General features: G+C 45.0%; 2 protein-coding genes across 7 annotated transcripts in view; both read left to right on the top strand.

Moving 5' to 3' along the window:
* Positions 1-12,548, top strand: part of LSG1 (large 60S subunit nuclear export GTPase 1) — a 36,102-nt gene extending 23,554 nt beyond the window's left edge. Inside the window, exons 9-14 of the mRNA XM_058730900.1 lie at positions 1,104-1,205; positions 1,344-1,487; positions 3,207-3,330; positions 5,626-5,705; positions 7,261-7,434; positions 10,299-12,548. Coding sequence (XP_058586883.1) covers positions 1,104-1,205; positions 1,344-1,487; positions 3,207-3,330; positions 5,626-5,705; positions 7,261-7,434; positions 10,299-10,478 — 804 coding nt within the window. The 3' untranslated portion in view covers positions 10,479-12,548. The remainder of the gene's footprint in view (positions 1-1,103; positions 1,206-1,343; positions 1,488-3,206; positions 3,331-5,625; positions 5,706-7,260; positions 7,435-10,298) is intronic.
* A 9,727-nt stretch (positions 12,549-22,275) lies between these two features.
* TMEM44 (transmembrane protein 44) overlaps positions 22,276-22,789 on the top strand; it is a 36,733-nt gene continuing 36,219 nt past the window's right edge. The window contains exon 1 of one of the 6 annotated variants that reach the window (XM_058730899.1): positions 22,276-22,732. In XM_058730899.1, the coding sequence (XP_058586882.1) occupies positions 22,596-22,732 (137 nt within the window). In that variant the 5' untranslated portion in view covers positions 22,276-22,595. The remainder of the gene's footprint in view (positions 22,733-22,789) is intronic. The other 5 variants (XM_058730895.1, XM_058730896.1, XM_058730897.1 and 2 more) reach the window with 5 other exon arrangements.

Raw genomic sequence — 22,789 nt, 5'->3', positions numbered from 1 at the left:
AATTCCAAGTGTAGGGAGTGGTAGAGAGGACATCCAGCACCCTATAAGAGTTGTATAATGAGGAGCCTGGTCTGTAGGAGGTGGGGGAGATGACAGCAACAGAAGTCCCCTGCCCCCAACAAGGGACATGTAAACAAATGGTAACATGTTATGTAATCAAGATATAAACACAAAACATGAGAATATTGAAATTAATGAGCAGTTGTCTGAAATATTTATGTAAGAGGTTGCACCTTAAAGTACAATGTGACAATGGAAGGAAGGGCCTTCAGACAAACAGAAGGTAAAGGTTTAAACCAAGCCCCAGGAATGGAAGTATGTCCATGGACCAGCAGGTGGCAGTATGGCTAAGCATGGAGAGGGGCAAGAGCGAAGCTGAGCAATGGAAGTGATGTGTTACGAGGCCTGTACTGGAGGTGGAAGGTTTGGGGTTTTATGTTCCATGGGATCAGTATTTGTAATCTTCCAGTCGTGCTGACAGAGGATTGTTTGAACCAGGTAAGAAGGAATTGGATTTAGAGGTGCAGACAAAGGTAAGAAAAAGGTAAGAAAAATCCTGGAGCAAGACTGGCATGATTTGAGCATTTATTTCAGAATCTTTATATGATCCTGCTAAGACTCACTGAAGAGTTTTAATAGCTTGTTAACCCACAGCAAGTCCATGTGCCATTTACCATTGTTAACCAATAAGATAGAAGCTTGCTGGTAAGTTACTAAAAATTAAAAGTGATTGTATGTTGTGATGGTTAAAATACCTATCTGATGCTTGACTTCACCCACAGTGTGGAAAATACAACAGAAACTGAAATGCCTGTAAGATGGGACATCGTGGGTAGAGCTGAGAACAAGGGGCTGAGGTTTATAATATCTGCTGTTACAGCAAGACCTCTACAAATAAAATGTACTTAGCTTGGCTGTTCATCACTGGAGACCTGTCTGAATAAATACATCCACACTGCAGGGGAACAAATTGTCCACAAACAGCACCTATTTCAAATAATCTTTTGAAGCAACCAAACACGCTGGAGTTGGACTATTTATGTAGTATCTTTGGGTTTGATACACGTACTGTCAGACGCTAGTAACTTAGGTGTCTCTTGCAGGTGGGCTACCCGAATGTTGGTAAGAGTTCCACAATCAACACCATCATGGGCAACAAGAAAGTGTCTGTGTCTGCCACACCTGGTCACACCAAGCATTTTCAGGTATTTCTGCAGCATCAGCCTGTTTCCTCCTTAGCCAGTTCCTCCGGCTGGGTATTTCTGAGTTCTTCACCACTCGCATGGTGGTCTTTTCCCTTCCTCTGCTGTGTGCCCAGCGTAAACCTCTCACTTGTCTTTCAGACTCTCTATGTGGAACCTGGCCTCTGCTTATGTGACTGCCCGGGCCTGGTGATGCCATCCTTCGTCTCTACCAAGGCAGAAATGACTTGCAATGGAATCCTCCCTATTGACCAAATGAGAGACCACGTTCCCCCTGTGTCACTAATATCCTTTCTGCTTTGCAAAGACTGGTTGTTATGTGTACACTAGGGCTTCAAGTTTGTTTTGGACTTGGCTTTGCATTGGATGTATTGAAAAACCTGAAACACTTAACAGTAACCTGCCCAAGTTTGTATGTGAGGTAGCATCAGGATTACAGAACCTCATGTCCTGAGTGCAGCAGTGTCGCCTGGAATCAGTGGAAGAGCCCAGTCTTGGATCTCAGCCCCGAGTTGCAAACCTGAATCCTGAGACTGCCATTTGACTATTTGTGTGATAAGCTTGCTTAACCTTCCAGAAACTCTCTTTTCTGAAAAGTGCCAGTAATAACAGCTCCTTCACGGTTGATAAGACCTGAATGAAGAGATATACGTGTTTATGGTTTGAAAGACTTCATACTCTTAAAATGTCAATTCTCCTCAAATCGATACATCAGTGCAATGCAATGCAATCCCAATCAAAATCCCAGCATGCTTTTAAAGTATGCAAATAGGCCTACCAAAAAAAAAGGAACTCTGCTGCTTCCCAGCATAATGAGTTAACTTATGTGAAGCACCTAGGATAGTGTGTGACATGAAAAAAATATTGTTAAGAACCACAGTGTCTTAAGATCTTACCCTACTTACAACCCAACAGGTTAGTCTGTTGCTGTTCCGTGCTGGAGGAAGATAGGAAGGAGACTCCATGAAACTGACATGCCAATTTGTTAATTTATAAGTAGCGTGAAATTTCTGGCCCTGTACAGTTCTTGACAAGATTCTTCATGACTGCCCTGAAGGCCACCGCATTTTATTTACCCCAATTTGATTTCTCTTCCTGTAAGAAATGAGAATTCATCTGCCAGGATTGATAAAATACAGTATATCGCTAAAATAGAATAGTATATAGTTGTTAAAAATACTGCACTAAGTCTGCCTGTGGTAACCTAGGTAGATCTCAAAAGATCACATATACGGTGTGACACCCATTTCTGTAAAAATTGTCACCTCACAGAACAGTACTTTGCATTAATAGATACATGCGAGTGTGAAAGTGGGAGAAGCAGACTGGCGGAGGTTTGCATTTGTAACACAATTTTTTAAAAAAATGGTTTTTTTAACATTTATTTATTTTTGAGACAGAGCATGAACGGGGGAGGGTCAGAGAGGGAGACGCAGAATCTGAAACAGGCTCCGGGTTCTGAGCTGCCAGCACAGAGCCCAACACGGGGCTCGAACTCACAGACTGAGATCATGACCTGAGCCAAAGTCAGACGCTTAACTGACTGAGCCACCCAGGTGCCCCTGTAATACAATTTTTAACAGACGAAATTGTTACCACTTCTTGATAGTTGGGAACACAGTTGTTACATTATTTATGCTTTTCTGTATATTTTCCGTTTCTGTTTGAATTAATAATCGGATGTGTATTGAGCATTCATTATAAACCAGATAAGGTTGGGTTCTGTGGAAGCTATGAGCATGAATCAGCCATGGATCCTGCCCTTTCTGGATTCGGTTTTGGGGGCATATGGGGCATGTGCATGAATAGCCGGTACAAGGTAGAATGGTATTTAAAGAGAAAGCATTTGAAAATTAATGAATAACTATACTTCTTTTTTGGAGGCATAAAAAGGCTTCGGTCATAGGAGTGCTAAAGTACCATGGTCTCAGAATTAGAGGCATGTGTCAGAAGCCGTGGTGGGGAGGGGTCAGTTCAAGGTAATGGGTTCCTTGACAAGCTTATGTTTGCCAGAATATTCCGAGATATGTTTTAGAAGCTACCTATGGCATTAATATCATAAAGCCTAGAGAGGATGAAGATCCCCATCGACCTCCGACATCAGAAGAACTGTTGACAGCTTACGGATGTGAGTTGTAATTTATTTTAAAACATGAACAATTAAATGAACAAAAAGTAACAACATAGTTAATGAGAGCAACTACTCCTGCAGAGATAGAAATTTACATTTTTCCTTAGCATTTGTCATGTCATCTTCCAAGGTTTGTGCTTTCGTTATCTCTGTTGGCCTTGCCTCCAACTACCTGGTCTCCAGGTAGCTGCTTTGGTGGTGGGTTCAGAGTGCAGCAGTAAAGGAGGGGAGCTGACTGCTCCGTGAGTAGCATTTTACTTCAGTGTGGTAAGTGCTTTCTGGAGTTAGAGGAGGAGATGCTTTGAATCCCTTGCCTCTCCTCAGGTCTGCCCTTTGCTTTCACTATAGCAGTCAGGCCCCTCCCTGTTGAATGCCTAGATGCAGACTGTTGAAAGCTCCCACAGAGAGCACCAGCAAGAGCCAGCAGTTGTCACATGCCTCTAAGAAAAGGCCCTGAGGGCATTCACTGTTTAGAAGATAACCAGGTGTAGACACGATTCAGATTGAGGCTGTGCTGGCTTTTTCTGGAGTCTTCTCCCAAACAGGGAAGAAAAGGGATGTTGGGAAGAAAATGAATATGCTGTCAGAGCAGGTAAGAGAGTTGCGAGGGCAGCATTGGAAGGGAAAGCCCTCAGATTGGGACGATGCTGAATGTGGTCAGGGTAGGGACACAACAGCCTCCCTCCCCTTCCATCGGTCCCTTGGAAACCTTGTTTGACATTAACTTGAACTTAGCTTAGTTGAGAGACTTTAAAGAGGATAAATATTAAGCATTTGTGATGAGACCAGTGTAGTCACAAAACCGCGTAAGAGACCTTAAAGATCATACCGCCTCTCACCTCTTTTTTTTTTTTAAGACGAGTAATCTGAAATCAGAGCATGAAATGACTTGCCTACAGTGGTGTCTGATCAGTGGCGCATAGCCCGAGTTTCATATTCCAGACCTCTTTCCAGTAGTGGGCTTCCACCAGACTTTCCATTTGATTGGACTTCCAGATAAAACTAAAAGTAATCGTTTTTTAAGATTTTTCATCTAATGCTGATAAAATCAGAGTAAGGAAAAAGCCAATTTGTAAAGATGGATGACCACATACGTATAGTTTCTAAGATCATTTTGCAGGTCTGTAAAGAATAGTCTCTGACAGGGGCGCCTGGGTGGCTCAGTTGGTTGAGCGTCCGACTTCGGCTCAGGTCATGATCTCACAGCTCGTGAGTTCCAGCCCCACGTCAGGCTCTATGCTGACAGCTCGGAGCCTGGAGCCTGCTTCCAATTCTGTGTCTCCCCCTCCCTCTGCCCCTAACCCACTCACTTTCTGTCTCTGTCTCTCTGAAAAGTAAATAAACATTAAAAAAATTTTTTTTTTTTTTAAGAATAGTCTCTGATGGTTCATAAGACATTGCTAAATAACTTTAATTTGTGTATCTTTACTAATGAAATGGAACATCTGTGCATATGCTGGCCATTTCTGTTTCTTCTGGGAATCACCTTTTTCTATGCATCTTGTGTTCTTCTAAGGATTTGTAGGACTTCTTTGTGGTTTCTTTAGCCCTATATATGTTAACAATTTTAACAGACTTTCCTTTTTGGTTTGATGGTGTTTGGTGTTTTACTTGGGAGGGCCTTCCCTATCTTAAAAGGATAAAACTATTTTCCTGTAATGTCTTTTTTTTATGTACCTTTAGATTTTTAATCTGCCTGCGTGTTTATGTATTGTGCAATCTAGGGTTCTAACTATTTTCTTCTGAACTGAAAGAGCCAATACACAGCTACTTAGTGAAGGAGCTATTTTTAACCCAACCCGTCTGCCAAAGGCCATATTCTTAACCACTAGGCTCTGCTACCCCCTCTAGTTGAGTTAGTATTAGAGGGATCTTTGTTGTATGTTTGGGAAATTGGGAAAATGCATAGATACATTATTAAACAAGAAGACTTACTATATTGCTTTTGGTTTTGCTAATTATAGTGACGGCATAGCATTCTACAGGTGGCCTCCGTATGTAAATGTTTAAAATCAAGAGATGAAAGAAATAACTGGAGTGGAGAGAGATTGAATGTGTGTGTCAGCCCTTGGTGCTAGGCTATCAGAACAGTGTGGTCTGTTCACCCAGATTGTCGGAGGTCTTTATAATTGCTACCAGAATGTCTTCTACCATGACAGTTGCTTTTTAAAGCTAGAGAGTAAGGATGCGTAGTTGGTGTGGTAATGGACTAAACTTCCTTCACCTCAGTTGTCTTCGTTGTGATTTGCCGTCTTCTAACTTCAGTTTTGCACAACCCATTTCTCCTCACAGATATGCGAGGATTCATGACTGCGCACGGGCAGCCAGACCAGCCTCGGTCTGCTCGCTATATCCTGAAGGACTACGTCAGTGTAAGTGAGCCCAGCTCCTCGATGCTCTTGAGTGAGCAGGCCTCCTCTCTCACGGCGCCTAGACGCCAGCAACCTGTTGCGTCACAAAGGAGGGATTTTCTCATTGAGGGTGTGTTGTAATTGGCAAGATCCAGTGTTGGCAAGGTTGGCGCGGGTCTTCTGCGGGAGGAGATCGGCAGCCTCGGCGTGGCTTTCTTGATCCGGGGGAGTTGGCGTCATATGAGCCAGAGATGGAACCAACAGCACAATTACGAGAGAGAGAGCTCTCTGCACGTTGTCAGCGAAAGTGATAAATGCGTGCCTCTGGCTTTGCCATCGCCTGCAGCTCCTCTTGCAGCTGTGTCACAGTCCTCCTGGGAGCGGAGCGTCCGTATGCCGTTCTCCCTGCGCTCGCCCGGTAACGGTACTCACAGCCCTGCCGAGAGTAGTGCTGTTTTCGGTGCGTCGTCTCATTAAAGATACATGAGTCTGTCCACATCACAGATGAGGACGTGCTAAGTTTTGGGTTTTCCTCATCAGTAAAATAGGAACGAATAGTAGCTGTCTCACGAGATTATTATGGGAAGTAAATGAGAATAACGTGTGTGTGGAGACACACACACCACTAAGCTCAGTGCCTGGCGCATAATTAGCCCCCAGTACTTGTTATGTATTAAGCTTAATTCTTTCTGCAAACAAGCATCTTGGGTCTCCCGTAATAACCGGTTGTGAGGATTCCCTCTTCTGAATGCCACATCAGCAGAGCTCTTGGAAGCATAGGAGTAAAATTGAACATCCATACTGTCTTGCCTTCAGTTCAGGAAGAAAGTAGTTAATCAGTAGAGTATTTGTATGGATAAATTATTTATTCATTTGCCATTTATAAAACTGTGGAAGATGAGAAGATGAGTTACAAACCATAGTTTATAGAGTGTTTATGGTGGGAAGCAGGAAATTTGCATCCAGTGAGCGACTGCCCAACATCTGCATTAGTATAATCCTGCTGTGCAGTTGTGTCCTGATTTTCATTTTGGAAAACGCTTAGCCTAAGTATAGTCACATAAGTGCACCGAAGAACATGAGTAGAAATGCAAACAAGGTAACAAGGAGCACAGAGGAGAAAGATTTCCTCCTGGTCTGCGGGCTGTGGGCAGGCTAGGCCTTCAGAACACTTTAAAGGTAAGTCAGTGTATTCATTAGGACTCTCCATTTGCAGGTGACCAGAAGTCAGCTTGGTTAATCGAAAAGCAGGAAGGGGCGCCTGGGTGGCTCTGTTGGTTAAGCGTCCGACTTCGGCTCAGGTCATGATCTCATGGTTCATGGGTTTGAGCCCTGCGTCAGGCTCTGCTGACAGCTCAGAGCCTGCTTTGGATTCTGTGTCTCTCTGTGTGTCCCTCCTCTGTTTTCACACTCTTACTCTCTCTAAATAAATAAACATTTTTTTTTTTTTTTTAATTGAAAAAAGAAAGCTGGTCAGAGGGTGCTTGGCGGAGATGTCTTCTTTGAGGATTTTTCTTTCTTCTGGGAGAACACAGACAACACATGTGATGTGCTGTTACGCTTCTTGTCTTCGTAGGGTAAACTTCTGTACTGTCATCCTCCTCCTGGAAGAGACCCTGTGACCTTTCAGCATCAACACCAGCGACTCCTAGAGAACAAAACGAATGGTGGTGAACTAAAAATGCATCCAGGCGGACATAAAAAAGCAAAACAGATTGAAAATGTAGTTGACAAAAGTTTTTTCCATCAAGTAAGTTTTAAAGTTTTTCTTTAACTTCTGATCAGCATATATTATATAGCAGTTCTGTTGAAATAACCATTCACATAGTGTAAAATCCACCCTTTGCAAGTATAGTTCAGTAGTTTATAGTATATTCAGAGTTGTGTAGCCATCACCATAATTTTAGAATGTTTTCATCACTCCAGAAAGAAACGTTGTACCCATTATCAGTCACTCACCGTTTCCCACTCTCCCCAGCCTTTTCCAACTACTGATCAGCTTTCTCCTATATAGATTTGCCTATGCTGGACATTTCATATAGATGAAATCACCCACTATGTAGTCTTTTCTGACTGGCTTCTTTAACTTGGCATAATGACTTCAAGGTTCATCCATTTATCAGTACTTTATTCCTTTTTATTGCCAAATAATATTTCATTGAGTGGATATGTCACATTTTGTTTATTTCTCATAGATGGAATTTGGGTTGTTTCCCCTTCCTATTATAAGATAAATGATTTTTTTTTTAATTTTTTTTTTAATGTGTATTCATTTTTGAGAGAAAGAGAGAGACAAAGCGTGAGCCAGGGAGAGGCAGAGAGAGAGGGGGAGACCTAGAATCTGAAGCAGGTCCCAGGCTCTGAGCTCTCGGCACAGAGCCCGATGTAGGGCTCAAACTCATGAACCATGAGATCGTGACCTGAAGTCAGATTCTTGACCGACTGAGCCACCCGAGCATCCCCCCTTTTCTATTATAAATAATGCTATGAACATTCATGCACAAGCTTTTGTGTGAACATAGATTTTCAGTTCTCTTGGGCATATAATTAGGGGTGGGATTGCCAGGTCATGTGTTAACCACATATTTAACATTTGAGGTACTGCCAGACTTACCAAAGTGTCTGTGCCATTTTACATTCCCACTGTCAGGGTATGATGGCTCTAATTTCCTTATATCCTTACTGGTATTTATTTTCTGTCCTTTTTTACTTTAGTCCTACTATATGAAGTGGTGTCTCATGATTTTGATTTTGATTTCCCTAAGGATGTTGGTAATCTTGTATGCTCATTGGCACATGTAGATAGATCTTCTTTGGAGAATTACCTATTGTTGAGTTGTAAGAGCTCTTTATAAATTCTGATAAAAACCTTTATCATATTTATAATTTGCAAATATTTTCTACTGTTCAGTGGTCTTTCTGAGCCAGTACATTTTAGTAACTTTCATTGTTTACATCACAGCTATAGTTTATATGCTGCACTTTAAACAACAAATTTAGGAGCACCTGGGTGGCTCGGTCATTTAATTGTCCACCTTTGGCTCAGGTCATGATCTCACGGTTCATGAGTTCAAGCCCTACATCCAGCTCTGCTGTCCGCGAGCAGCCTGCTTCAGATCCTCTGTCTCCCTCACTGTCTGCCCCTCCCCCACTCACATGCACTCTCTCTCTCTCCCTCTCAAAAATAAACATTTAAAAAAGATGTTTTAACATAAGAAAATAAAGAAAACTTATATGCAGAACAGTTAAATCCTATAACTGTACTTAATATATTTTTTAAATCCTTTTGTGACTACTACAGCCATAAAAGGGTGGTGGGGGGAGGGGGTGTCATCTGTATCCAGACTGATTTCTTTCTGTATTTATATGATGCTTTATTTGTGTGCCTCACACAGGCCAAGCAGATAGTGCTATCCACCACTGGGGCCATTGAGGCTTAAGGAGGCAAAGTGACTTCTTCAAGGATACTTGTCTTAAATGGCAAGGCTGGGCTAGAACTTGATTATTGTGGCTCCTGGTTTGAATTATTTCCAAGTCTGCCAATATTTAGGAGGAAATTTACTGATAGGCAGAAAGATCATAGGTTCTTCCTTGGACCCACTACTATTAAGACAATCATGAAATACTGCTTTGCACTTGCAGAATCATATGGGATTAATTTTATTTTTACTAAGTAAACTTAATTGTTCAGTTTTTTGTTTCATTTTGCTCTACTTAAATAAAATCACAAGTTTACAGAAACTTTTTTGAGCACTATTACATGTGGATACTACACTGGGACCTAGGATATCAAAAGGAAGAAAACATAATTACTGTTTTCAGGGAGATCACATTCTAGCTAAGGGGAGATGGGCAAGTTAACAAGTAACGTGACACGTTAGGTCTAGGGCAGAAGTATAAGTCAGGTACTTTGTGAACCCAGATTGGGGAGCAGTTCCCCCTTGGGGCCGGGAGGAGAGTAGGTGAGTGAACGCCACAGAGAGGAGGTGATATCTAAGCTGGACTCTAAGGGCAAATATAAACGTACTGGTTGGAAGGAGTGGTGAGGGCGATTCTCCAGGCAGAGAGGGAGTAGCGTGAACAAAGGCATAAAAAGATGGGAGTGTGGATTCTATCAATAAGAAGCCCATGTTGTAAGTGGTCTTGTGTACCCTCTGAGGGAATACGAACTCGGTTCCCCAGGCTACAGGGAGCCATCAGAGGTTTGTGAGGAAAGAGAGATATGTGATGGTTAAACTCTAGTAGAACTGGGGAGTGTTGCAGTGTTCCAGTGAAAGCTAATGAATACCGGGGCTAGAACAGGGTGGTGGAGAACAGTGGATAGGTACACCAAATGCTAGAGCCTGGAGCCCACAGAACTTATTGGCTGGCTGTATGTGGTAGATGAGGAAGGCATAGGGAGTGCTTGCTCAGTGGCTAGTTACAGATGGCATTTGAAGCGATGGGACTAAGCAAAGTGAAGGACAAAGAGAATGCACTCAAGACAGAATGCGGAGAAACTTAAGAATGGGGAGAGAGAGAGGAGCAGTGAAGGGGGTGGAAGTCCTCTGTCTTGGAGTTCTCCATAAATAATACTGTGCTTACATCTCCCATACTGCTGTCTTCACTTCCTAGGAAAACGTGAGAGCTTTGACCAAAGGAGTCCAGGCTGTGATGGGCTACAAGCCAGGGAGTGGCCTGGTGACTACAGCTGCTGTGAGCTCTGAGGGCAGGGCTGGGAAGGCCTGGAAAAAACATGGCAACAGAAATAAAAAAGAGAAAACTCGTAGACTCTATAAGCACCTGGATACGTGAACTTGGGCTGCAGTGGAAATGGCATCTGCGTTGTGCACCTGAAGAAGACACAGAAGCTGCTCTTGGCCGTGATGCTGTGAAATGGACCCTGCTTCTTGTGGCACGCAGCCACACCAGACAGCCAGTATCAGGACGCAGGGGCTCCGTGGAGCACCGAGTCTAACACAGTCATCTTGGAGCCCCAGAAACTTTGTCCTGTAGAAGGCTGAATTTAAGATGAGGGAATGAATGATTGCATGTGTAAACAAATACACATGCATACTAATTTGTAAATTGGGTTTAAAAAAAAAAATACTAAAATGGTCACTAACAGGCGTTTTATTGGTTTATGTAGATACACTGCCATTTGGACATTTCGCATTCTTTAAACAGTTGCAATTTGCCAAAGCATGACTGGGATTTTAGATGGATTCTTTTGAGAACATTATATAGGTTAGTGATTCTCAACCTCACATGCATACCCAGCAGTCCCCTGGTATTGCAGAAGGCACATCAGGTCTTGGAATGAGGGGGCTAGCAGATGTAGTTTTTAAAAGCCTCAGAGAGCCCACCCTTCTATTGAAGATCCCTGTCAACATGAGCCACTACTATAGAAGGTAGTGTGTGTTTTTCTAAAGCTCACCACAGGCATGAGGAAATGGGCAGATGATCAGCTAGTTTTTGTTTTAGGTATAGTTGCCTGATCTCCTTAGTACTTAGGACCATCAAGAGTGAGACAAGGACAGTTTACCTTTTATAGTACCATTCCTGTTTTAGGCTCTCACTTTACTTTTGTCTCCCTTTTTCTATGAGCCTCATTATTCCCTTAGCTCAGATCCTTTCCTTGTGTTGTGTGGTAGATGTTTTTGGAAATCTAACGGACGTTATGGACGCCTTCTCCAGAAAAATGCACATGCCCATGAACAGTCTTGTGAAATGTATCAGAAGATGACATACCCGCGGTTCGTCCACAGTTTTGCAGTTAAGCCTTGCCCGATGTGGCCAGAGTGTATTTTAAGATATATTTGAAAAATGTGTTCCACCTGGGGAATAAAAAATATATACTTGTTTATTTAACAGATAGCACCTTCTGTGTGGCAGGAAAGGCACTGGAAACCGGGGACAGCAGGAGTAGGGCCCCGATGCAGGAAGTTAGCAAGAGCCATCACATGGCCTTAGAGCCTGTGAGGGGATTCTGGAGGTTTGCTCAAAAGCGGTGGGTCAGCCAAGGAAGAGTTTATAAACAGGTAAGGAATTAGTGTTCTAGTTCTTCATTTGAATATCGGGTGAAAGGTTATTCCAGATCAAGCCTGAGGCAGAGCTAGAGAGGTTCCGCAGTTGTGTTCATCCATCTGCAACAATATACTTCTAATTCTTCCCTTTGATCTGAGGAAAGGGACAGTCTGAAAAGCCCATGAAAGAAGAGGAACATGCATCAGCATGTTAAAGCCTACTTTGTTCCATTCACTGAAGAACAGGCACGGTTGTCTGGGAGAAACTTCCATGCTGAATGGACAGAGCATGTACTGATTTTGAATAAGTTTTGCTTTAATGATAGTGTAATGGCTAAAACATGAGACTTCTTAGAAAAAGTAATTACATACGCTTCACGTTCCTGATTATTTTTGTAAGTTTTATTGAGATACTCACATACCATGCAAGTTCACCAGTTTTAAAGGATACAATTCAGCGGTTTTTAGTATATTCAAGAGTTATATAACCATCACCACAACCAGTTCTACATTGCTGCCACAAAAAACCCAGGACCCTTTAGCCAGTGGCCCCCAATCCTCCCAATCCCCCCCAGCCGTAAGCAAACCCTAATCTACTTTATATATGGATTTGCCAATTCTATATGTTCATAATAAAGGAATCATAAGCTATGTGACCTTTCGTGACTGGCTTTCACTTAGACTGATGTCTTCAAGGTTCATCCATGCTCTAACATCTCTCAGTATTTCATTGCTTTTTGTTGCCAAATAATACATTCCACTGAATGGGTACACCACATTTTGTTTATTCATTCATCAGTTAAAAGGCATTTGGTTTCCACTTGCTGTCTATCATGAATACAGTGCTGCTGTGAACGTTTGTGTACAGGTTTTTGTGTGGTTTCTAATTCTTAAGTATATATCTGGGAGTGGAATTGCAATATATTTAACCTTTGAGTAGCTACCATACTGATTTTCAGAATGGGGGTACCATTTTACATTTTCCATCAACGGTGTACAAAGGTTCTAGTTTCTCCGTAGTTCTGTCAACACACGTTACTGTCTTACTGTCTTTTTGTTTTGGCCATCCTAGTGGGTATAAAGCGATACGTCATGGTTTTGATTTACATTCCCTTGATGCCAAATGACGTTGAGCATCTTCTCATGTGCTTATTGCCCACTTGTAGATCTTTGGGAAAATGTCTATTCAGATCTTTTGTCCATTCTTTTTTTTTTTTTTAAATGAGGATTTCTTTTATTTTTTAATTTTTTTTAATGTTTATTTTTGAGAGCGAGAGAGGCAGAACACAAGCAGGGGAGAGGCAGAGAGAGAGGGAGACACAGAATCCAAAGCAGGGTCCAGGCTCTGAGCTGTCAGTGCAGAGCCCAACGCGGGGCTTGAACTCATGGACCATGAGATCATGACCTGAGCCAAAGTTGGACGCTTAACCGACTGAGCCACCCAGGCGTCCCCTCTGTCCATTCTTTAATGGAGTTATTTATTTTGTTACTGAGTTATAAAAGTTGTTTGTACATTCTAGGTACAGGTCCCTTAGCAGATGTGTAATTTGCAAATGTTTTCTGCCATTTAGTGGGTTGTCTTTTCATTTTCTGATAGTGCCTTTGAAGCACAGTTTTAATTTTGGTGAAGTCCAAATGAATCCATTTTTTCTTTGGTTGCTTGTGCTTTTGGTGCTAAATTTAAGAAACTATTGGCAGATCCAAGGTTATTAAGATTTACCCCTGTGTTTCCTTCCAAGGGTTTCAGAGTTTTAGCTCTTACGTTTAGGTCTCTGGTCTGTTTTAAGTTTTCATATCTGGTGTGAGGTAGAAGATGGACCTTTTGCATGTGGCATCCAGTAGCCCCAGAGCAGTTTGTTGAAAAGACTAGTGTTTACCCACTGAATTGTTTCAGCACCTTTGTTGAGAATTGAACATAAATGTGAGGGCTTATTTCTGGATGTATGCCTTTGGTATTTAACCTTCATGAATGTGCAACAGTTGTGAAGAGCATCCGACTCCATCTTCTAGCAAGTATTCCTGGTAAGAGACGTCTCTCTGTGTAGATGCTCCACACCCCTCCATCCCTTAGCCACTTTGAGTTCACCTGCAGCCCCAGTGGACGGTTCCTGTGCGAGCCCTTCCTCTGCAAGCCCTGTATTTCCTGCATTCCTTTCTCCTGCACCACAGGAGCCTGCTCACTGCACACACAGGGCAATCTAGACGGCCTGGGGATTTAACAACCCCCGGAGCAACCCCCAACTGGTCAAGAATGGGGGCTGGGTGCTAAGTGCCCCAGCTTCCCTGTCACTTGGTGCATACACTGTACATTTTCCACACTAGATCCTCCATGGAAATCATCTCACTAACTCGCCCGCTGCCCTCCTCCCTTCCCTCACTGTCCACTCCCTCACTTCTGCTTCAGGGGGTTGCCTCCCAGATTAACTAAATCTAAGTCCTCTGCTTAGAGTCTGAAGAACCCAAACTAGGACACCCCGGAAGGTGTTTGTTTTTAAGTATCCTCACCCTTGTAGCGAGGAGTACGGTAGACTTACAAGTTCCAGCCATTAGCATGATCACTTCATTGTTTTGAAATTTTTTCCCCAGCATTTTATTACAAGAAATATACCGCCCTTTTAAAGTAGAACCTGCTATACATCTGTCCTCCGTTTCCTTTTCAGGAAGTTAGGAGGAAGTGGAGGTTTCTGTCAAGACATCAATAGCAATATAGGTTTTCTTGGCAGGCAAACTGGGAAATGTGGCCACAAGCCAGAAATCGACCTAATGCCACCCCTCTAAAGTCCTTGTGGAGCAGTGAGGAAAATCATTCAGAATGAACAAACGCCTAACAGTTCGTTGTCTGTTTTGTTCAACACACCATAGACCAACTGAGGGTGAAGAGAGGGCCACACAGGAAAGAACTTGCTATCAAAGGCTCCAATATGAAGGCAAAACAACAATTCTGAGCAATCCAAAAGTGAAGGGCATTATGTAAGTGAAGAGTGCCCAGTGCACAGAACACTGAATACATAAGTGTTCTGTTGAAGTGTGATACGTATACAGAAAGAACACAACTGTGAGAGTATAGACAGCTGACTTTCACCAACATACTGATGCAACCGGCACCTTGACTGAGAACACGGTTAGCACTTCGTACCTCCTTTCAGCAAAGACTGACCACCCCAAGGGCTACCGCTGTTCTCACCTTTTCACCACGTTTTGTATGATACATAAGCAGAATCTACGGTGGTACCTGGCTGGCTCGGTCGGTCGGGGTACAACTCTTGATCTCGGGGTTTGAGTTCAAGCCCCACGTTGAGTGCCGCGATTACTAAAAAAAAAAAATCTTAAAAAAAATTGTTTAAAAAAATCTACACAGCGTGTACTCATGTATCTGGCTTCTTTAATCCAACATGGTGAGGTCCGTCCACAGTCTTGCATTTGATAAATAAATCACTGTCACCGCTGTAGGGTATTCTGTGGTGCGAATATGTCACCATTTATCTGTTCTATTATTGATGGACATGTAGACGTTTTGCAGGTTTGTGGTTTCTTAAATTTTTAACAAACCGTATTTTGTAGAACAGTTTTAAGTTCGCAGCAAAATTGAGCAGAAAGCATAAAGAGTTCCCATATTCCCCAGTCCCCACGTATGCACAGCCTCCTTCACCCTCAGCATCCCCCACACAGCGGTGCATTTGTTAACATGAACCTACACCGGGGCGTCTGGGTGGCTCAGTGGGTCAAGCGTCCAACTTGGGCTCAGGTCACGATCTCACAGTTTGTGAGTTCGAGTCCCGCGCTGGGCTCAGTGCTGACAGCTCAGAGCCTGGAGCCTGCTTCGGATTCTGTGTCTCCCCCTCTCTCTCTGCCCTTCCCCCCCCGCCCTCCAAAATGAATAAACTTCAAAAAAAATGTAAAAACAAAACAATGAACCTACACTGACAACATTACTCTCCAGAGGGTTTTGATTTTTAAAAATAGCGCTGCCATGGATACCATAATAGTGTGGTCAAATAGAACTTACTACTACAATGCAAATAAATCTATAATCTGTGCTATCCCATAGTTAACTACAGCCAAGCACTTAAAATGTGGCTAGTGACAACTTCAGAAGTTCACTGCTAACAGTAATGACTTTTAACTCCTTCCTGACCCAACAATCAAAGGTCAGAATGGTGGGAGTTTTTCAGGAGAGTGGGGGAAGAAGGGTAGATTTCATATTTATAACTTCTACATCTTGGCTACTTCTAAAGCAGGTTACTAAAAGTATTAAAACATGATCTTTCGTGTGAATTGTAAGGCACTGAGTTGTTTTTTTTTTTTTTTTTAAAGGATTCTTGAATCCATAGTAGTACTCTAAATAAGGAGAGGCAGGGCAACTTTTAAACAAAAGCATCTCAATGAAACAACGTAGAAGGGATGACGGAATCACCATTTTGGAACCATCAACAAAATCATGGATTCCAGCAAAGTGCTGAGACCACTGACGGAAAGGTCCCGGGGGATGGGATAGTGGCCCCCTTTTAAAGTATCACCCACTGCTTTATTCAATGCCAAGGGAAAGTGCCTTTTACAATGGAGCGATCCAGCAGACACTACCTTAAACAAGTGACCAAACTCTGTCACCAGTGCTATGCCAGTATGTTCTGCACCTCCTGATGCGGTGCAACAGGAAGTCCACAGGATAACCCTGTGCTGCTTTTGCAGAAACATTTCGGCTCAATCTAATCATAAGAAACCAGACAATTCCAGATTTGGAACATTCCAGAACACAAGGGACCGGAACTAAAGAGACACAACTAAATGAATGAATCCTGAACCAGAAACACACATTCACACTCTATATATTTGACATTCTTGGAGCGGCTGAGTAAATTTTACCATGGATTACACAGGTGATAGCATTGTATCAGTGTAACAGAAGTGTGGCGAGGTCGCGAACACTGCTGGAGATACATGCTGAGGCACTGGGGGTAAGGTGTCACAGCTGCCACCTCCAATGGCATGTTCCACCAACATGTTCCACCGGAGCAAGGGACAAAACAAATGTGGCAAAATGTCTGCAGCTGGTGTTAGGTGGGTAGGTAGGTAGGTCCTAGGTGGTTTTCACCTTTTTGTAGTTTTGAAAATTTTCAAAATAAACAGTGGGGAGTGGGGAGAGGTCATAGAAGTAGACAGTTAAATTCCAGAAGGGCTCAGGAGCCCTTAGGAGAACAGACAGAACTGTACTGGGAAATTAGAATCAAATAGGGACCACAAGCTCCTGTCTTTACTCTGTCTTGGCTGGCTTTGGGGAGGCAGGTTAATCCAGCTCCCTTACTGGCCCGCATGGAACTTGGCAGGATGCCGATTTCCTTGTGAATTGTAAACTGCGGTGAGAACACACATTTCTTTTAACTAATTATTTCAGTGCAAGTATTCAAGTACTGAATTCTATTTAATTGGCTTTTTAAAAGGTGAGTAGCCTGGTCCGCCTGGCTGGCTCAGTCAGGAGAGCATGCAACTATGTGTCCCAAGTTCCAGCCCCACGTTGGGGGTAAAGATCATGTAGGAAAAAAAAAAAAAAAATAGGGCTTTCCTTGATGTAACATTTCAACATCTGTACATTCCATTAGCCCTCGACCAACTTCTAGCATCGTGAAGTAAGTTGCTTTCAGCAATAGGATGTTATTAATGAAGCATTCGAGGGTGAAAAAGGTAAAGAAACTCTCACAAGATCAAACAGTACGCTGATGATAGAGTTTTAAATAGAACCCAGGACCTCTGTGCTGACAGCAGGGAGCCTGCTTGGGATTCTCTCTGCCCCTCGTGTGTGTGCTCGCTCTCTCTTTCTCTCTCTCTCTAAATAAACTTAGATGATGGATGGGTGGGTGGATGGATGGATAGATAGATGATTAACTAGGTGGGTAGATAGATAGGTAGATAGAAGATAGACAGAACGAACCCAGGACCCCACCAGTCCTACCACCTGCTTCTCTCATGATAATCCAACATGTCCACAATGGGATTGATTCGGATTTGGAAATGCCATTATTTCAAAATGCATTCTCAAAGAATTGATTTCTCTATACTTACAGCAGGTAAATCAAACTGGCATAGAGCCTTTTTTAATGTTACCAGTTGAGTAGTAGCCACAAACCCTTCCTCTAAATAACGCATTTTATAAGAACATTGGCAGGAGGTAGCATGTCCTCAGAAGCAAAAGCTGTTGAGCTGCTGGTCGGTGCCCCCAGGTGGCCAGGACCTAGGGCCATGATTGACCGGCAGGCTCCCACAAGGACAGGCCAGGCTGATCAGCCCTTCCTTCTTCAGGACAATGCCTGTGGGCTCAGTGCCTCTGCCAACAGGAAATGCCTACAAGCTGTGGCCCTCCTGTTAGCTTTTCTTCTTGGCAAACTCTGAACCATGGCCAAAGAAACTTTAGCTTTAGCTTTCGGGTGGGGCAGCCACCAAGCCTCAGAGGAGCCTGCTAAAGGAACTGATTCACTTCCCGAGGGCCAACCACGGAAAAAGCCCTTTGGAAGGTCCTGGCAGAATTTGGGAGGGGTCCTAACTCCAGGAGGGAGGGGAGTAGATTAGCACATACAATCCTGAGTGTTCCCCACCGGATGAAGAGCTGGTGGGTGCCGGCAGCCTGCCTCTCTTGCCCCACATCTGCCCTCGCTGCAGGACCTCTGCCATTTGCAGGCATCCGCCAGCCAGCGTCTTCCTGCCGCCAGGACAGCTTTCCAAGATTGCTGACGCACTAATTGCCAAAAGCAAACTTGTTCTCCAAAGCCCAGCTCGTGGGTTTCTTGAAAGCCCTCCCAACACCCCCCCCACACACACACACACACAATGGTAGGGGCCACCAAAGCATTGTAAACATGCTCTCACTACCTTTTTACAGCCTATCTAAAAATCAATTCATTCGGTAACTATGTTCCTTATTACGTGCTAGGCAGTGAGTCAGGTGCTGGGGTACAGATCTGAAATCAGCAGCCCCGGCTGAAGACTCTCACAGCCGGGTTGAAAGACAACACCTGCCACACTGTAAGGGGTGCCCTGGTTGAGGAGGAGCACAGGCCCAGGGGCTTGTGCCTGTCCCCTATAGGACCAGGACACAGAGTCAGCCTGGGCAGGGAGGACAGCAGGTGGAGGCGCCTCGGGAGGGAAAATCACGAGTCTGGTTGTAGACGTGTTCAATCGGACATGCGAGTGGAGATGTCGAATAGGCAGCTGCGTATATGAATCTAAAGTCTGGGAAGGAGGTCTCATCTGGAGATAGATGCTCAGGAGGCACAGGCACAGGGGCGGTATTTAAAGCTAGAAGTTCAGATGCTTCAGGCGTCAGGTAAAGAGAAGAGAACCAAGACCTGAGCTCTGCGTCTCCACACCATTAGCTATTCATATTTTCTTTGAGCCATTATTATTATTATTTTTTTTTAGTGGATCAGAAGTTCTTCCCAGGAAAGACAACAGCAATAATAACTTCCAGATGCTTCACCTCCAGGGTTTCTACTAATCCCAGTTGCCCTGACGGAGGCACTATCATCCCCACTTGACAGGTAAGAATACACAGGTGCAGAGGACCCATGCTTTGCCCCAAGTCACAGCTGCGAGGAGGCAGAGTGAGAACTGCAGTCCGACTTGCGGGCTCCGAAGCGCCCATTCTTCCCATTGCATTTTTCTCTGAGCCAATGTGTCCAGTGACTGGCAATGGCTCCCCACACTTGTCCAAGCCACCGAGGGCCATCTCCACAAGCCCGTGTTCCTCGTATGAATCTCACAGGAAGCTTGCGGGAAGGCAGTTTAGTAGGCTGAATGATGGCCCCCCAAAATACAAGGTCTTAATCCCTGGAACCTATAAATGTCACCTTCTGTGACATCCGAACTCTTCACAGACGTGATTAAGGATCTTGAGATGGGGTGGGTAACATCAATTACCTGAGCAGGTCACAAGGGCCATCTTTATAGGAAAGAGACAGAGGGAGATTTCACACACACAAGACAAGAGGGAAATGTGACCACGAGAGGAAGAGATTAAGTGACGCGGCTGCCAGGCAGGTAGTGCTGGAAGCCACCAGATGCTGGATAAAGAGAGACAATGAAGAGATTCCCCTTCTAGGGTCCCCGGAAGGGTGGCAGCCCCGCGGCCACCTTGACCGTGGTCCAGCGGACCTGATTTCAGAATAGGGAGAGAATACGTTTCTGTTATTTTAAGCTGCTAAATTTGTGGTAATTTGTTAGAGCAGCCACAAGAAATGAATCCATGCAGATTCCAAGGACACACGCCCAGAGAGTTGGATTTCGCCGGGCTGGTTTTTGACAGGCAGTCAGAGTGATCCTGAAACCATGATCCATGATCTATGGACCACACCCCTTCCAACTGCTTTGGGAGGGGGCTCAGGATTTAAACGCTTAAACTAGGGGGTTTAGTCTGGGGTCTAGCCCTCCACGAAATCTACAGTTGAATTTCAGAGACTATAAATTCCTAAAGATTGTATGAGCACTGTGTGGGGGTGCATAGATGTTCAGATTTTTCAGGGACGAGGTCTTCCTCAAATTCTCTGAGTTCACCGCAAAGGCTGAGAACTAACCACTCTGAGGAAAAGCTGTTGAGGTGTGTAAACCTGGTCCAGGGTGTGGTGGGAGGAATGAAGCAATTTTTCATTTATTTTGTTTTTTGGTGTTTTTGAGGGAAAGAGAGAGCATGAGAGGCAGAGAGAGAGGGACCGAGGATTCGAAGTGGGCCCCACACTGACAGCACAGAGCCCGACGTGGGGCTCGAACTCACGAACCACGAGATCATGACCTGAGCCGAAGTTGGATGCTTAACCACCTGAGCCACCCAGGCGCCCCAGAATGAAGCCATTTTTAAATTGGGTCCAGCCTCCAAGGGCTTATACTGAGCCTGAAGGAGAGGAAAGTCATCATAAGTGAATCAAATTAAATAGCGGTATCTTCAAGTCTCAACAAACAGAGCATAAGGTAGCCCTGCCTAGGGCATGAGACGGGGAAGGTGTGTCCTCATTTCAGCAAGATAGTTAGTGTGATGGATTATCTTTCCAGAATAGTAAGTAGGCAACGTCACTAGAGAAACCGGGAAGCTGGGCAGTCACAGATCAGTATCCACAGGTCGGCTAGAAGAACCCACAAAGAATCAGCAGGCAGGGACTTCAGGGTACTTGGTTATCATCTATGAGACGCTTGGCTACTGTATGTTTCCCCTTTTATTTTAACCTTTCAATCTTGTCTTCGCTGGTACTCATTTTGTATTACTTTATCTTATCATCATTTTTATATTTTAATTTTGGCCCCTTTTGTCGAATAACCTATTTTAATTTTACCTTTACTCGCTCTTTTGCTTGTTTAGTGTCGCTCTCTCTCCTACTGGACTGTTAGCTCAGTGAAGGCAGGGACTTGTCTGTTTTTCTCAAAAATGTGTCCCCAGCTCCTCGTCTGACAATGTCTGACAAATTATGTTTCATGACCAAAAGCGGTCATAACTTTAAAAATAAATGAAACAGTAAAATAATGTAGCCCCTTTAGAAGAACAGTCTGGGGGCGCCTGGGTGGCTCAGTCCGTTAAGCGGCTGACTTTGGCTCAGGTCATGATCTCGAGGTCCATGAGTTCGAGCCCCGCATCGGGCTCTGGGCTGATGGCTCAGAGCCTGGAGCCTGCTTCCGATTCTGTGTCTCCCTCTCTCTCTGCCCCTCCCCCCGTTCATACTCTGTCTCTCTCTGTCTCAAAAATAAATAAAAACATTTAAAAAATTAAAAAAAAAAAAGTTCACCTATTGGATGGGATTGCATTAATAAGGAATTTTCCACAACAGGCAAGTCCGTAGAATCCTAAGGTAGATTTGTGGTTGCCTAGGGCTGGGAGTGTGGAGAAGAAAGTTAACCGCTAATGAGTACTTGCTTTTTTAACAAGTGATGAAAATGTTGTAAAATTAGATAGCGGTGGTGGTAGCACAACTCTGGATACACTAAAACACTGTACACGTTAACAGGGTGAGTTTTATGGTATATGAATGAGATCTCAAGAAAACTGCTGTTTTTAACAACGAAAATAACGAAATGACGGGGTCACCTTCTTTAAACAAACTTACTAAAATCAACAAGGACATTTTAAAATTATAATAGCTTGTTTTCAGGAACAGCTCTGCGTGCCAGGACTGGGTGGCAACGTGGCTGGATGGGACAGCATGAGGGCCAAGACCACGCGCCTCCTGGGGCATCTTCTAGGGTGACTTCTGGAAGTCCGGCTTGGGCGACTAGAGTGGGGGTGGAGGGTGCCGTTGACGCCTTCAGACCAGAGAGTGGGAGAAGATGCGTTGGGGGGCGGGGAGTGGGCTGTATCCTTCTGCCGCTCCCCGCCACCCCCCCCCCCCCCGGCCCCCTTTCTTTTGTACCTTTTGAAGGATCAGACCAGCCGCTCACGCCCGGGATCCCCAGCACCCAAGAGCTGCGTCAGGCGCGAAGCATGTGTATTGTTCGGGTCAGAAAAGGGGGCGCACTAATGGGCGGACAAAGCGCCTTACCGTGGCCGGGCAGGTCACGGTATTCGGCCCTGGCCGCCGGGAGACCGCAAGGGGTCTGCGAGCGGCGCCGCCACCGCTGTCGGGGAGCGGGGGCTGGGGCCGCAGCCTTTGTGCCGAGGCAGCTCCCAGCTCCCACCGCTGGGGGGCGGCCTCCGGCCCGCCGACCCCCGACAATAGCGCGCCGGGTGGGGAGCCGCGCGGTCCCGGAAACTTTTCCCTCGCGCCTCCGCCGCCGCCGCCAGCGCCCGTCTCCCGGCCGCGGTCGTGCGCTGGGCCGGGGCCGCCGCCGCCGCCGCCGCCGCGGGAGCACCGGGCCGGGGGAAGGAGGCGCGGGGAGGCTGCGCCCCGGCGGGGCCACGCGGGAGGCTGGGGCCCGGGCCGGGCGGAGCCACCGAGCCATGGGGGAGGCGGCCAGCCCCGCGCCCGCGCTCTGGGACTGGGACTACCTGGACCGCTGCTTCGCCCGCCACCGAGTCTGCATCTCCTTCGGCCTGTGGATCTGCGCCTCCTCCTGCTGGATCGCCGCCCACGCGCTGTAATGGGGACTGGGACCGGGCGGCGCGGGGGAGGGGGCCAGGTCTGCGGCGGGGGG

Source organism: Neofelis nebulosa, chromosome 5 (assembly GCF_028018385.1).
Source record: "Neofelis nebulosa isolate mNeoNeb1 chromosome 5, mNeoNeb1.pri, whole genome shotgun sequence".
Taxonomy (NCBI): Eukaryota; Metazoa; Chordata; class Mammalia; order Carnivora; family Felidae; genus Neofelis; species Neofelis nebulosa.
The sequence above is the reverse complement of the archived record's forward strand: the minus strand, read 5'-3'. Positions and strand labels throughout refer to the sequence as shown.